Source organism: Artemia sp. Qi Xiang Cuo, chromosome 6 (assembly GCF_049724085.1).
Source record: "Artemia sp. Qi Xiang Cuo chromosome 6, ASM4972408v1, whole genome shotgun sequence".
In the NCBI taxonomy this organism is placed as follows: Eukaryota; Metazoa; Arthropoda; class Branchiopoda; order Anostraca; family Artemiidae; genus Artemia; species Artemia sp. Qi Xiang Cuo.
In genome coordinates this window covers 62,553,624-62,570,583 of record NC_142799.1, presented here as the reverse complement: position 1 = coordinate 62,570,583, position 16,960 = coordinate 62,553,624, and the positions used below count along the sequence as shown (strand labels likewise).

General features: G+C 36.6%; 1 protein-coding gene across 2 annotated transcripts in view; it reads left to right on the top strand.

The window, feature by feature from the left end:
* The window catches only part of LOC148951487 (bumetanide-sensitive sodium-(potassium)-chloride cotransporter-like), a 199,734-nt gene extending 183,140 nt beyond the window's left edge, over window positions 1-16,594 (top strand). For both annotated transcript variants that reach the window (XM_089090907.1, XM_089090906.1), the window contains 3 exons: window positions 90-232; window positions 10,468-10,582; window positions 15,785-16,594. In XM_089090907.1, coding sequence (XP_088947033.1) covers window positions 90-232; window positions 10,468-10,582; window positions 15,785-15,920 — 394 coding nt within the window. In that variant the 3' untranslated portion in view covers window positions 15,921-16,594. The remainder of the gene's footprint in view (window positions 1-89; window positions 233-10,467; window positions 10,583-15,784) is intronic.
* Window positions 16,595-16,960: the final 366 nt, after the last annotated feature.

The following is a 16,960-nucleotide window of genomic DNA, read 5'->3' as shown; positions in this document are numbered from 1 at the left end:
TTATCGATCAAGGAAGTCCAAGAGAATTAAAACAGAGTGGAACTTATAATCAATAAATTATTAGTTACTAAAATTAACTAAATTTTCAGTATGGCTGCTTTGCTGAGTAAATTTAGGATTGACTATGCTGACGTCATTGCCGTCCCTGATGTTAGTAAAAAGCCCAAGGAAGAGACCATTGAATGGTTTGAACAGCTCATAAGGCCCTATAAAGCAGATGAAGGTGCTCCAGGTAAGCAGTTGTATAATATTTGCATATAATTTAAATAGACAAAATTATTTATTCTCATATCTTAATTATGGTTGAAGGCAGTAAACGAGAGCCAGAAAACTTTCTTTTAGGATTCAGTCAGAGCCAGTAATACCTAAAAAGTCTAAAGAGCCATATACCTTCCATATATAGTTTTGTATTTCTTCGTTTTTTTTTCTCTGGCCATTTCGTATGGAAAGGGGTGGTCACAGAAACTTGAGATTATGCTCATTCGCTTGGAAGCTAGAAGTTATAGTACCCTTTTTAGAGTCTAAAGTGATTGGAAGGCAATCAACCCCAATTCCATGTCCTTTTTTTACTACCCGATCCCACGTAACCCCGCAATAAATCTGATCTGACCCTGAAAACTTCATGTCGCTGATCAGTTTGAAACTTACAGTCGCAGGTCCTTTCGACTTAAAGGAAGAAGCAAGGGTAAATCGTAAGACGCTATGTGTATTTAATTAACTGACGAAGCATATCTCCTATATATGGAAAGGCTTGGGGGGTTGATAATAAAACTTTGAGGTACCGTTTGGGAAAGGAAAGAGGCAAGGAGACTTGACATTTAATGTTGAGGAAGGTGGAAGGGACTAGACTGTTTTTGCCTCTGATCTAAAAAATTGTTTTTGCTGTACAAGTTTCGATGTGATTTATAATATATTGTGATTATAATTGTGATTATATTGTGATTTCTATGTGATTTATAATATATACACGGTTAAGTAGTGAAGTAAATCGAATGACACTTATTGTTACCAGCTCATCAGAATGTCATGTCTACAATATTTAGTAAACTGATGGGGGTTTGATGTTGAAACCTTCAAGGAATGCGGGGGGAAAGGCAAATAGACCTCGATTCTTAACTCGGATGAGAAGGCATAGGTGAAGGTTCTAATATTTTTGGTATCTAATCTGTTTAAAAATTTTGCCACTACGAGCTCCTGCTGGACTAGGCTATTTATTGTTCGTTTTGGGTCTCATGTATTCATTGATAGTAATTAATATTTTAGTTTTAAGCTTGAATTAATATTTAACTCTATTTCGCATCGTCTATTTCGCATTACTTTTCTTTAAAAAAAAATCTTATTTCTATGAGAAACTTTTTTTTAATTTAACAAACCAAATAAACTAGTTTTTTGTACTACTACTGTGTGTAAGTCAAATTTTGAGGTTGTTTTTTTGTGTATGTGTGTGGGGGGGTATCCCTCCTCGCATTTAGGTCAACCCTAGATATGCTGTAGAAGCAAACGTAAATTAACTACCCGCTCGTCAATATCCCTCTCTTTACGCTAAAGTTTGACTTTTTTTTAACCTAAATTTTTTAAAAACAATTTCTCAATCACAAGGAGTTTTGAATTTGAATTTTAAAGCACTATATAGCTTTAGTGTAAAGACTGGTGGAGCCGAGAAGGGGGCATACCCAGTCATATATGGAGAAATTTGTGTTTTTTTAAGCTTTTTTTAAGCTGGAAAATAGGAGTTTTAATTACAGAAAACAAACAAATACATCAACCACCAGAAGCGAACTTGTTTAGGCTAAACACCGTTTGAATAAAAAAAAATATTGATTACAAATTTTAATGTCGCTCTGCTTTCATTTAAAAACAATTTTTTTTTTATTTAACCACTGTAAAATCAATTTACTATGATAAGGAAGATAATTTGTAGGTAAAAGTGAGAACAATAAATCAAAGGAAAGCCAGATGGATTTAGTTACTGTAGCCTGCTTAAAAGGAATTCAAGTATTTTTTTTGTTTGAAGAGATTTGACCGTTCAATATTAAACTGAACTAAGTTCAGATAGAGTAAGTATAGTGATATCGGCTCCCATAGTTAAAAGACTAAAGTTGAAAGCCTTGCTTTTGGCTATAATTGTGATAGGCAAGTAAACAATTGTAAGACTAATTCTCAGGGACAAGTAGCAAATATTTCCTTGTAAAAGCTGAGAGTGAGAGATCAAAACAGGGCCAAGTGGATTCAGTTCCTGTTGCTATGACCCAAACTATTCTCTTCTGCTGCCCTTTTCTGAAAAATATTATCCTTTAAATACAACTTATTTAAGAAAATATGCAAAAAAGGGTAAACAGGATAGGTTGTAGAAAAAGGATAAAAGAAAGCCTATCTTCATTCAAAACTTTTTTTTCTACGGACAACCGATCTCATTCGCATAGATTACAGTACCGAAGTGCCTTCTGAATAATGATGAGTTTTGAGTTACAAGGGTGCTTTTCACCGACATAAAACTGTTTGAATGTTGTCGTTGAACCTAAACAAGTTTTGACTTAGCTGAATATCCTCAGCCCCACATTGAAGCAGATCGGAGATAAAAGTGGACCACCATGTTCAATGGTGCTATGGATAATAGCTTTTTAAGTATATTCGAATGAATGTGACCTCAAGGGGAGTGCCTAATGTGGTAATCCTCGTTTACTTGGGAACAGTACTGAGAAGCGTGACTATATTATGCAATAGTCCGAAATTATTAAGATATGTGAAATAAAAATGGTTTTAACATATAAAAACATATTTTATGTTTTTAAATATTTAGAAAAAAACGAAGTATTGGGTGTATTTTTTTTTTTTTTTTTTTTTTTTTTTTTTTTTTTTTTTTATAAATCCCACCTCCCCTCCTCTCGGTGACCTTCAAATTCTCGAGTATTCCAAAATATACCAGGGTATAAAAATAGAGGTAGCCTATACTACATTTCAAATTTCTTATACCATCCGATATCTCAGGCTGCCCTTCCCCCTTAGGACACCCCTTCCATTGTGACCTTAAATTACACATTTCATAATCTTTTTCATCAACCTATATTTCCCCCGATATATAATTCACATTTATCCCCGTCCCCCAAAATAAGAATATAAGAAAATAATAAAAAAATAAATAAATAAATAGATAAAGTAAGAAAGAAATGAAATACTCCACCTTTACAAAAAAAGCTAATAGATAGAATCTTTCATTATCTTCCTACTTCATTTCCTATACCCTCATTACTCATCTTACATTTCCCCTTTGGCTGCTCAATCCTCAATAAAACATTATCATTATCCTACTTTTAATACTTCTTTCTTTATCATTTTTTTTATTCTTTTTTTAAATAAAAACATCTCAATTTCTAATTATAAAAACTTCTTCATTTTTTTTACTCTCTTCTTAAAAAAAAACTTTTACATTTACCTTCACTTTTGTCCTTTCTGTTTGCCTTTCCTTATATTCACTAGCCTATCCCACTGAACTTTTACCTTTTTCATTACCTCTGTTGGGTTCGTATCTTTCATTTCTGCTTTCCAAACATAGTAGCTGAAATGTGTGAAAATGTATGCCAAATCTTAGTGTTTTTTCGTTTCATTGGTTTCCGTGCATAATTTAATTCTACAACCTTATCTGACGTGACCAGTTCCTCATTTTCTTGTATTTCACTACACTTCTTCAGTTGTTTCAATTCTTCTAATTCTGTTTTTACACTTGTACACTGAAGAATTAAATGTTCAAGTGTTTTAATTTGATTTCCACACCTTCCGCACATTCCAGTCGACTTGGTGGGGTCTATCATGTATTTTCTCTCTTCAGTTGGCAGTATTTTATGAACTTGGAAAAACGCATGCTCTTTAACCTTCGGCGGTAAGAAACTAGAGTGTATCAGGTCGAACATTTTTCTTCAGTTTTTCATCGTCAAGATCACTCGTCTCTAGAATTTTCGCTGGAGGTAGGTTTTCCTGCAAAATGAACCATTGTTTTATATCCGTTTTCTTGATTTTTTTTTTGCTATCAGGGTCTGCGATCCTTTTTTCCAGTAATTCTTTGACAGTTCCAAAATGTTTTTGTACCGAATTCGGGCAGTCGCTCCTTTCATTTCTCACCCATGCGTTATACCAATTTTTCATTGGGGTTGTTTCTTCAAAATGGATTTCTTCGATAATTGTTTTTATGGGAAGTTCTTTTATCTTGGCTTCTGTGTTAATTATTTGTAGGCCTCCTTGGCTTTTCATTAGAAACATATCTGTAAGTTTAAGCTTTGGAGGGGGTTTTCTGTACCAGACGAACTGATATATCATTGATTTTATTTTCTTCTGGATGCCTTTGGGGGGTTTGATACTGAAGCGAAATACCATATCACTGGACAACAGTAAATATTAAAGTACTGAGCCTTTTGAAATATTGTGAAAGCTCTTCCATATCCGTAAGCAAGTGCCGACTTTAACTTCTGCAATGTTTTAGCCCAGTTTACTCTTTCCGTCTCTTTCCATAATTTCCACCATTGGATACCTAAAACCTTTATTTCATCTTTCCTTTCCATCCCGCCAATAAACTGAGGTTCTTCTTCGCTTAAAGACAGGACTTCGCATTTTTCTTTGTTTAATTCTAGTTTGAACAAATCACAGTACTTAGTTATACAATGCAGAGCTCGTAAATAATCCATGTCTGTTCCCGTGAAAACCGTGAGGTCGTCGACAAATCCTTCTATCTTTTGTTGGGCTCCTCCTATCTCGACTCCTTGTATCTCTTGCTCCAAATATCGCAACAAAGGGTCAAAATATATTTCGAACAATAAAGAGCTAAATGGGTATCTCTGTCTCACTCCTGTCTCTGCTTCAAAGCTATCGCTTTCCATATTACCTATCACAATTGTCTGTTCTATTTTCTCCAAGGTCTTCTTTATCCATTCGATAAACTCTTTACAGAAATCGTATGCCACTAGTATAATAAGTAGGATTGTTCTTCTTATTTTGTCAAATGCTTTTCGAATGTCAAAGCTTGTGATTATGTATTTCCCTTTTTATTTCTTTTTTTCCATCACTTGTATTACGTTTCGTATGGCTCTTAGAACATCAGCTGTTTTCCGTCCATCTAATCCTCCTTTTTGTCGCTTACTTAGCAACTTAGCAAATACCTTTTTTAGTCGGTTTGCAAGGACTTTGGTGAGATCCGATAATCGCAGTTTGTTAAATTTACAGGTCTTCAGTTCTTCAAGATTTCCTGACTTTGGTAGGAGCTTCATTGTTCCAATGCATCCAATTTTTTCTTCGGGGCTATTTAGCATCTCGTTGAACATTTCAGACAGAATCGGGGCTATTTAATTTGCATGATGCTCATAAAAGTTGTAAGGTATGCCGTCTCTGCCCGGTGATTTGTTTTTTTTCGTTTCCGATAATGATTTTTTTATTTTTTTTGCAGTGATTTCGCTTATTAGCATTTCATTCTGTTCATTGGTTACTTTTGTTATGTGGATTTCCTCAATAAATTCTCGAACCTTCTTTTGTTCGTCTTCAGTTTCTTCTTTTTCTTTCTTGAACACATTCTGGTAATAATCTCTTGCTTCGTTTAATATATCTTTTTCGTTTTCAAGGATTTCCCCTTTCTGATTTCTTATTCTTCTCATTTGTTGTTGGCTTATTTTTTTCTTCTCGCGGCATATGAGAGTTGTTGTTAACTGTTCGTTTTGAATATGTTCATCTATTTTAGTTCTTATTTTTATTGCTTCTGCCCGCTTATGCTCAACCTCTCTTATCTCTGATAGAGCCTCAAAATATTCCTTGTTTGAGTTTTTCCCTGCATTTATTTCTTCTTTTAGCTGGTAAACTACTTTATATAGAAAGCTGACGTGTTCCTCTTCAAACCTTGCTGTATCACAAGAGATTTGTTGGGCCACTTTTATAATCGCTAGTTTACCTACACTTTCCCAATGTTTCGGAAGGCTTCCTTTCTCGACAGTTTTCAGTACTCGTAATTACAGTACTTTACAGTACAGTACTTCTCGTAATTTTTTGTTTTGCGACCCAGATGGAGCATATATGTTGACAAATTTACACCCACCTATCTCACACCTGATTATTCTCCCGTCTGTATCGGTTCGAACGTCTTTTACATGGAGCTTTTCTTTATATATTATCGCCACGCTTCCTCCACCCGCATTGCAATTCGTAAGATACTTATATTCAGGTTCTAAACCTTTTAATTCGCTTGTTTCGTTCTCTTGTATAAATGCTAAGTCTATTGTTTCTTTTAGTAGATATCCTTTTAGCATTATTTGTCTACTTCTTTGCTTTATTGCATTTACGTTCAAAGTTGCGAATTTTTTGGAAGCTCTTGCTGATTTATCACCATGTCTTCTGCATTTTCTCTAGTTCTTGCTTTCTTGGTTTCTAATCCTTCTACCGACGAGAAAGACGTCTCAGCGTAATCGATTAGTTCCAATGCCTGGCTTGCCGAAGGGCTGTTGCTGCTCTGTACGATTTCTTCCACACTATCTATCACACCTTCGATGCTTTCAAGTCGGTTCGAAAGTTCAGCTTGCCCTGTCTGTGACTCTGTTCTTTGCGATTTTTTCTTCCTTGTCATACCCTTAGTGAGTACTCCCGGCAGTGAGCTATTCCTGCTGCGGGCCTCTTGGAACTCGTCATCTTCACTATCAGCATCTTGTCATTTTTTCTCCAGTTTCTTTTTTCTTTCTAGCACGTCCTTGTATTCACGGGTCGTGCTCCGCTTTTCCGATCTTGCGAGTTCCTGTTTCATTTTCTCCATTTCGCGATCTATTTTTTCTTCCTGATTCTTACGCGCATTTGTCTTTTCCTCTTTAGTTTCTTTTTCTTTGGGTCTCAGGTTTGTTTGGTTTGCAGGTTGTTTTTCCGGCCAAACGTTGCTTTGGCTACTAACGGCATTAGGGCCACTTGGTTTGTATGTTATGTTTCTTGGCGACCTCTGTGAGGAAAAAGGACACTGAGCGGCTAAATGTCCTGTTTCATCACATATACTGCAAGTTTTGATTTGGCCATCACACCATATCCGCATTCTCATTCCATTTACGAATATGAAAGAAGGGATGTTCTTATCTACTCTATTGCTTGCTATTGCCCTTGTTTTGGCTGTTTCGAGATATCTGTCACCAGAGTAATACTCACGTTTTCATGAGAAAACCCTACCATACCTTTCCAATGTCTCTTGGACATCTAACAACTCCATTTCTAGCGGCATTCTTTCTATTTTTACAAAAGTGGGTTTTGTTTCGCAACTTTCGACGGATACAACTCTTTCATCAAATGATAACATTCCGTCTTCAGTTTTCGCGAGGAACTTATGGAGTTCGCTGCTATTGGTGATCTTCACATACATAGTTTTTCTATATCGCAGCCCTGATCAGTCCATACCTATCAGGTTCTCTTTTTTGACTCCATAATGTTTCACCCATCTGTGTACTTCTACCTCTAAAGGTACATCTCCATCCAGGAAAGCCACAAAGCTCAGAAACGCAGTGTTTGTTCGTACTTACCTTGCTGATACCCCTCCTGGTTGTTGCGTCATTCTTTTCTCTTTTTTACCTTTTCAGGTAATACCAATACCTTATTTTTTTTCTCTCTTCTTCCCTTTCACTCATTTTTTCTCTTACCAACTGTTCTAATTCACCAACAAAAATTAAATAAACCTACAACAAAAACAAAAAGAGAAAAGAGTCTATTCTTTGGTTAAACATGCTGCTAAGATCTTAATTTTCTGATATAAGGTTTATTATATAATTTGGGTGCCTGCTTTTTGAAGGGATCTTAAAATCCTACTGGCACCATTCCAGAGAACCCAAATAAGGTGAGCAGAGATCAGATACCTTTTTAACCACTAAGTGAGAGATTTAATGAAGTGTTAATGGCTGTTTTATTCCAATTCTATCCACAACCCTTTTTTTGACGAGCTGTATGTATACGGATCCTCGTTTCTTAAGCCAACATGCTATCATGCAGAAGCATGGTACGGTCAAACTGTCTACAAGAAGAGATATATCGTAGTCGCTGTTTGAAATCCCGCTTTGTAAGATACTGCTCCATCATTTGGAATGACCTCATAATGTAGATTGTCTCTGACAACTTATCTGTTGATTACGTCGAAACGAAGTTCAACAGAAATAATTCTAAGGACAAAACCTAAATAAATTGTTTATTAGTTGCATATCAAATCCCAAGTTTTTACGGCCTGGCACCATTAGAATTGTAAAAACAAAATATGAAAATAGAAGTCTTTCTCTATCTGAGGCTGATCTAAAGATTCTAGTTTTGCAATCACTCCTGAATTCTCTGGCCGGAATGCAAAAACAGCAAAAATCCTCTTTAATGCCAACCTCTTGCATAATATCAATAACAAAATCACTTACATAAGAAACCTTTCAAATATTTTTTACATCGGTATAAAGGATTGTAGGGTGATTTTGAAGAGTGGTGCTCTTTGATTAATTTATGGTCTAACTGTCGATACAGCATTGCCTTGGGTTTTCAGCAGTGAATACTTCTTCCAGGTCATATTTTTCTGGTAGAGTGTTTAACCTCTTACTTGCTATGCTATTTTATTTTTGGTTGCGTTACTTTCTTAGCATAATATTTTCGTGCCGCGTTCTACTCAGTGGACCGAGAAGCTCTTTGGTGGATTCCGAAATCGACCGGCCTCCCTGAGAAATACTGCAGACTCTTCAAAGATCTACACCATGGTACAGAGAGCTGTGTTCAGGTCAACTGCCGGTGCAGCCCGTTCTTCCAAATTGCTACAGGAGTGTGTCAATGATATGCAGTGGCTCCAGAGCTCTTCAATACCATCATAGACTACATTGTAACAAAGACAACTTCACGTCTCACTTTTGGACTCAAGTTTAGAGACCGCGTCATCTCAGATGCTGATTTTGTTGACGACTTGGTCATCCGAACGAACTCCGTGGATCAGTTGCTGGAAGTGCTTCCAATCTTACGAGAAGAGGTGACAAACATGGGAATGTTGATAAACTGGGATAAAACGAAAATTATGACTAAAGACCCGTCTTCTCCTGCTGTGAATTCTCCAGTTAGGCTAGACAGAACAACTAGCATTAATTTGTCCAAAGGTTCACCTACCTGGGCTTCACAGTTTCTTCAGATGTCTCGCATCTCCACAAGCTGCAAACAAGGATATCCAAAGCGAATATTGCCATGGGCAGGCTGAACCGTCACCTTTGGCGGAAACCAAACATCAGTCGTTCAACTAAACTGCGGATTTTCAACGACTTTCGTCGGTTCTGTAAAGCTTTACGGAGCTGAGACATGGCATGCATCAACCGCAAACCTAAAGGCCATCGATGTATTCCAGTCGAAGAATCTGAGAAGGATCGAAGATCTAAGGTGGTTTGATTTCGTGAGTAATGAGAAGCTGCTGCAATTCACCAAGCATTCTCGGTTTTCTACCCAAGCAGCCGAGCGTACCTTACGTTGGTTTGGAAGCCCACTTCGAATGTCCCTGCACTTACCCGCAAAGATCTTCGGCTTTGACCCTATGAAAGCCGGTTGGAAGTGACCTCGCGGCCGATCGAAGAAACGATGTTCCTATAGTCTGTCTGAGTTCCTGGCGATGGCAAACATCGGACCGAACTAAGTGCAAACGCTCACACTGGACCAAAGTGATTGGAGGAGGCATACGTCACTCTACGCCGGCAGATTTTTAGATGGATCGGGACTCTTCAAGCCTATATTCAACTAGAGGTAGTGGGGAGCTTGACCAGTTGTACGCCAGATTAACGGTTTTTGCGGGACTTGAGAACGAGTTATTGGACTCCGTCGTGGAAAATTCATTGGGGGGGGGGGAGTTGCTACCTCTTCCCTCATGTTTAAATACCTTTGTTTGGTATTTTCATTTTAAAAAATCGAACGAAATATAATACCCCCTTTTAGATTTTGAAAAATATCTTTTCTTGGATCTTCATTGAAAACACTCTTTCCGGCCTCCCTACATTTTCGTGAGTTGGCGCCATGGCGTTACGACATTGAAAGACAACTACCTTATTGACGTTTGGACTGATGAAATTAGATGTTTCAAAGTAGACTTTTTAGGAGTGTTGGAATATCCTCTTCTATTCTCATGAGTGCATTGCTATTGTTTTGGCAAGATTGCTTTTCTAATTTTATGTGCTGATTTATGAGTTTTGCAAACGTTATTCCAACTGCAAGTTATTCCATGTTTTGCCATTCAACAGTTGTTGTTTTAGTTTTGCTGTAATTTAATTGTTGGCTGAACAAAGATTAATGGTATATATTCACCTTTACATTCGTTTTTTTCTCAGCTCTATTTCTGAATCATGTTTAGAATGTGGAAATTTTTGAACAGGCTAAAAATTTGGCTTTAAGCTATCTACGGTCAATTGTTTGTTTGTTTTTTATAGCTTCAGAGGATTTTTAATTTTTTTTTTTTTTACTGTGGTTTATTTTTAGGTGGAACGGGGATTACTCAAAGTGAATTACTTGCATTAAAAGATAAAACTTATCGACACATGAGACTGCGTGAGCTTCTGCAACATTATTCTATGAAAGCAAACTTAGTTGTAATGTAAGTATATTGTCTTATTGCTTTGCATTGTTGAAAGACAGATAACGGCTATAGTGTTTCTTTCAGGTTATAACAATAACTCCGCTCATCTGTCCTTTAACGGAGCCAGCAGTCCCTTTAGGGAGGAGGGTGTCTCAAACCGGCCACCCTTCTGGTAATCGTGGAAAAACATTTACAAGCACAAATTTTTCAAGGGGGATCTTTTGGATTAAGATTTAAGGGGGGGGGGCGAATAAACTCCATTATGTCACCCCCTGTGTAGGTATGGCAATACAGCGTGCATTATGAGTTTGAACTTTTCCGAAATTTTGTTCCGCCTATTGCCTCCTCTTTGTGCTATCAGGCGTAATTTCAACCATCAAATAAGAGTTTCATTTCCATACACACTTTGTTCTCTGGTTAATTTTCAGACAATTTATTACAAGTAGCTTAAAAGTGTAGATTTTCAGTGGAGATTATTATTGGCTATTGATTAAAGAAATCCTTCTTCATACAGATTTAATTCTGAATGTTGCGATTCTTTGAGGAAAGTTTGATCGATTACCGTTAAAGCCAAACGTATTTCGTTATCTTTTTATAGTATTTTAATGTTGGATCGGTTTAGCCTCCCTAATTGAAATATTTGAAGTAAATATAGCCTTGGTATGTTGTGTGTAAACAGAAGATAATATTACGTTTGCTAAGAGAATTAAGTTTATCTTGTTTATATTTATTGAGGGATTAATGATGGACTTTTCAGCTGACTTTACGACGTTACTACGGAATATTCTTTTTTGCGCTTAATGAGGACATCAGATCCGTTTTGGCAGGACTTTTATTAAATATCAAAAACTAATATTCCTAGAAATTTGAAATTGAATGAGATGTTTAGATTCCACATCAATAACATATAGCTATGTGTTAACATAAATATGTTGTCAACTTGAAGCAACTATTTTAGTTAAATCGTTACTTTATTCAACGCGCTAAACGTGCTCACGTAACTCAATCCGTAAAGTATTATTTTGTTACTTATGCTATATTAGCATAGCATAACTATTGACTTAATATCACAGTTTCCAAATCAATTAACTCTTAACTCGATGAAAAAAGAGGTAACTGAATAGAAACGAACCTCTGAAGCCCTCAAAATAGGAAACTATGTGTTACTATGGCCCGCAGGCTTGTTGCAATAAATCTTATTATATCTTATCATAAAGATAATGGTAAAAAGTAAGGCAATTCAAAGGAGATCACATCGAATAGGTGATTGAAAGTTGGCATTAGGCCATCAATTCTGAAGTGTCGATCAAAGGTAATAGTAAACCCATTTACACCATGAAGGGTGTATAATGGATGACAGAGGCATAAGGAGCGAAGAAAGGGCTGTTGGATGGCCTTTGGTTTGTTTTTTAGCATAAAATGGTGCTAGATATCAAATGTGCGATTAAATGAGCCCTCTTCCAGCTTTCTTTAGTCGTCTGGTCTATATGATGAGGCTAGGGAGAAGTATATTTAATGTTGTATAGGAGATACTAACTGTCGCTCTTTTCCAAGTCTATGCATGCTTGTGGACTATGATCTAACCTTCACGATATGTCGTTTAATTGACGGGCTAAATCAACAACGCCATCCCTTGTATTATTTGACCGTATTATTTCAAAATACGTTGTTTAGGATATAGTAGGCTATTACGGTGTTTGGAAATGAACTCTTGGCCCAACAGTCAAATAAAGAGTGCCTTAGAATACCCTTCGGGCCTGACAGGGGGAGGGCTATATCCCTTATAATATAACTAGAGAACTAGACAAGAGCCCACTTACCTTGAGAACTATAATAAGGCTTTTCTTGTCGACGCCCCAAATTTATGTAATTAAATATTGAATTGCAAAATGTAACGATTTTTGACGTCTAATAGAAATGTATGAATTGAAAAAAAAAACATAAATTAATTTTTATGTTTCTATGAAAAATATGCAGAAACCATATTATTCTGAGGACCGTTTTGTCCTTTTGTGAAGTTTTTCTGCATTCCCAGAGAATATGATTCCATAAATTGGCAAAAAAGGAAGGAACTAGTTTCACATTTACGAGTTTGTACTCTACTATTGCAAGTCTTCTTCAAACCCCCCCCCCCACATAAAATAAAATCTGAAAATAGTATCGTAAGTATCTTCTTGTACCAATTTTGCATTCATTTGCCCCACACTGAAGTGCGATTTGACCCTGAGAAAGCTACAGCTATATCACCTCGTAAGCTTCCCTGGCAATTAATAGGCATATATACTTTGTTCTATATGTTGTCGATGAAGTCCTTGATAAAAGTAAATATTTCGAAAGTACATAAATGTTTTATGTTGAAATCCTTGTTTAAAGTTCATGAAGGTCCTGTCTAGTACCTTGTCAGAATGTCTTGCATCAAATCTTCTATTCCAAATTTGTTTACAATAGCCGATCTCCTTCAATGTCTATGAAGATAAGGAGAGTAAATGACTGCACATTTTGCTTTGATTTGTCTTCTATACTTTGATTTTTCTACCAGGTTGGTTGAGGTCAAAATTTCTAAATACTTTTTTTGCTTCCAGAAGAAACCATATTGAGTATTAGATCCTTCTTGTTAACTCTTTCTATAGGTATGCTATATGTTCCTTATCTTCCTGTCTATAGGTATGCTATATGATTAAGATCCTTCTTGTGATTACTATCATTGAGTCTTAAGATCCTTCTTTTTAACTCTTTCTATAGGTATGCTATATGTTCCATATGTTCCTGTCTATAGGTATGCTATAAAATATAGACTAAACTTAAGGTGAAATCTACTTTCGTTGTTCTTGGGTGTTAAGGAAAACACCTAGGGGGTCCAGATTTGGCCCCGTCTTCCCTTGAAAAAAAAAGAATCGCATTAACAAGAAGGTCTTTCGGCAAATTGATCCTTGAAAGGAAATTTAAAATGGCTTTTATTAGTAGAGCACTCCCACTCTGAAATAAACTGTCAGATACAACCATAGAGATGGCAATGGTTCTGCATCCGAGTGTAGGTCAAAACTCTGGAGTCTTATAAAACCTTCTGTTAATAAATCTTTTCAAAGACTTCCTCCATGACGCCAGGGCCGATATAAACTGAGGGCCTGATAACTTTGGTGAACTAGTAGAACCTGTTTTACTAGTCAACTTATTTTTATCTTCATTGTCGCCAATTCATGAATTGGCTATTTTGCATAGGCAAATGGGGATATTAGTCGTGATAGTGTGTCAATAGGGAATGTGGTCATTCAGAAGCAATCACTAAAGCCACGCCAAAACTATTATTTAGAGGTTGTCCTGGTGTCCCATCGGTGCAACAGGTCGCCCTTAAAGTCTAATTTTTCATCTTGTTGTGTGTAGCCAGCTGCTGTAAGAGCTCATGGAATTAAAAGCTGGATCAATATTTGTCAATGGACTTAACATAAGAATTACAGAGAGGTGTGATTGAGCTGTGAAAGATTTTTAGGTTATTTTAGTTTTTATATTTGTTTCATCAGCGTTGAAGACTCCTCGTTTTCATACAGGCGAAATATCCGCGTCGTTTTGTTTTTTATCTTTTCTTTCTACTGACCGTAGTCCCGGTTGTTTGTTTTTCTTCATTGAGCTTTCTCTCTTTGTTCTTTGATTGAGCTGTACGGTAGTATGTTTCTATGACAATGGATCATTCCCAGCTTGGTTACGTAGGAGGACTGGGTTTGCCGGTGTGTGTCAGGTATGTAACCGATCGAGGGGTGTGCATCTTGAGAGATCTGATGAGAAATACATTCCCAGACGACGTAACTTGTTAATTCTCTTGATAGCTTTCTATTTAAAGATTAAGTCTAGATGCCCAAGACGAACCTTCGGTAAGGTGACGGATGACTCCTCAGTTTTTGATAGGTTAAAATTGAACATTTGGTGATCAGACCTCGTTTCTGGTAGAAATGGCCTTGCTCTTGTTTTATTAGTTCTGTTTTAAAGAAGTAGATGAGTTTCTTGACTTTGTCTATATTTTAACTAAGAGGAGGGTTTTTTTGGGGGAGACATGGAAAGTAGAATTGCCAAAACATAAGGTGGATTTTACTCAACTTATGAATATGTAGGGTAGCAATGTCATGCGAAGGTAACTAAGTGTAGGCCATTGTAATAGATATTAAAATAATGAATAAGGATTTGGTGGACGTTTTTAAAGGAAGTTGTGTATGCCTAATCATAGGCGTCCATCTACAGACCTAGGCCTAATCCTAGGTAATAATTGTGAAGATAAGGCCTAAAGTTTGATAAGGATATGTCAAATGATATTTGCTTATGAAGGTATGAATAGAGAAATAGGGACTTAGGTGTCTTTGTGACTTTGTGTGACTTTTTGTGTCTCGGGATCTACAAAAGTCTATTGCCTGAGAAGTTGTACTAAGTAGTTTCCAGACTGTTAAGAATAAACCAGACCCCTAAAAAGTTATGATGGTATGATATTTTAAAAATGAGTGAAATTCTCTGGAATATTTTGGCTGGTGGCAGCTAGATGTTATTTAAAGAGGGTGTGATGGAGAGTGATTGGTCACCAGTTTGTTAGCCTCAGATGGCTTATCTCTCTGACTGGGTTACAGTAGTTGTGTTCATGTCACCCGCTTAGTGCTCCAAGTAGATTGTTTTAATTGTGTATTTAAATTTGTATTTCCCTCCATTATCAAGACAAGAAACTAGAAACTGTAAAAAAAAAATTTCAAACTTCTGATTTTCAGTACGTTACTAAGATACGTGAACGAGAATTTTACTGTGGTATGGGGCATCTACGATAATAGAAATACAGGTAATTATGTGAAAATAGAAAATTGTTAGGGAAACCTTCCTATTCAGAGCTTCACTATTACTCCTTCCCATGAAGTTCTCTCTACCGTTGAATCTTTCTTTTAACATCTTCTCACCCTGTTCGAGGACGGTGTTGGGCTTTTCGTCTAGATTCCCGAAAAATATTTTTAGCAGCTTATCACCCGTCATCCGTAACATATGACCGTGCTCACCTTAACCTTTCCTTCATTACAGAATTGTGGCAGTTGGCTCGACGCCCATTTTTCGTTTAGCTTATTGTATACAGTTATTCAAACGGGTATCTAAAACTTCCCTTAGACAATTCTCTTATAAAATACCTAAGATATCTACCCCCCCCCCCCTATCTTTAGGTAGTCTAGCTCTGCTCATGAATTTTTTTTTTCTTTTTAGGACGTTACCAATTCCCCAAAAGGGCACTGTTTCGGCTCCACTGTACATGGCTTGGCTAGAAACGCTGACCAAAGACATGCCACCGTTTATGCTAGTTCGTGGGAACCAAACATCAGATCTTACATTCTATTCTTAGTCAATTGGTCCCAGTGAAAATAATCCATTTAAATCCCTGTGTAAGATAAAAACCAGTGCTTGTGCTTTAGGCGTGTTTAGTTTCTGTGGTTATGAATTTATTTAAATAGTTTGTCAATATTATTATTCCATACGAAAATGAAGCACAGAAAATATGATCATAGCAGAGCCGTATCCAGGATTTTTTTTTTTTGGGGGGGGGAGGTAAACACTTTATAAAATGCATCAAAAATATATTTGTATGCAATTTTTTCACGTTTTTACAAGTCGAACAAACATTTCGGGGGGGGGGGGTCCAACCCCCTAACCTTTCCCCTGAATACGGCCTTGGATCATAGCCAGGAAGGCGTTTTTCCTTTCAACAACAAGCGCTTCGTGGAGATACAATCAAATTGTTTTCAAACTTAGGACTATGAAATGAATGAATTAAGATTTTTTTTTAGTAATGGGAGAATAAATCTTGGGAAAACATATATTTATTGAAACCATAATGCTAAAAGTTGGCAGCGCCTACCCTATTGAACCTTTTCACATGTTACACATTTCTGTATCCTTTTTGTGCACCTTGAAATAATCGGTAATTTATTAATTCTACACCTTAACTTACAACCTGACTTTTAAAGTTTAATGATGAGGAACCAGCGCGGCGTGTTTCTGGCACGTGTGCATTTTTTCTCTGGGGGGGGGGGGGTAATAGGAAAATTCAGGAGGAGGGGTAATAATAAAAAATTACTTTTATTTAAAAATTTTGAATTAGAATTGTCCCAAAATTCGAGACAATATAGGATTTCAAGGGGGCTCTAGGCCCCGCTCCATGCGAACGTCTCTGAAATGTATGAAGGAATTTATTTGGGCTTGAATAAATAAATGCCAAAAACAGAAAATTACTAATAACATAGGAAATTAACTAGATAAATCCTATATTTTGGAGAAGTTGAAGGAGGCAGGAGTCCCATGCCCCCATGCCCATATATATATTTATGAAAAAGGAATGTAATTAATAAAGGAAGCTTAGATTGACCCTTTAAACCCTTTTAAGCA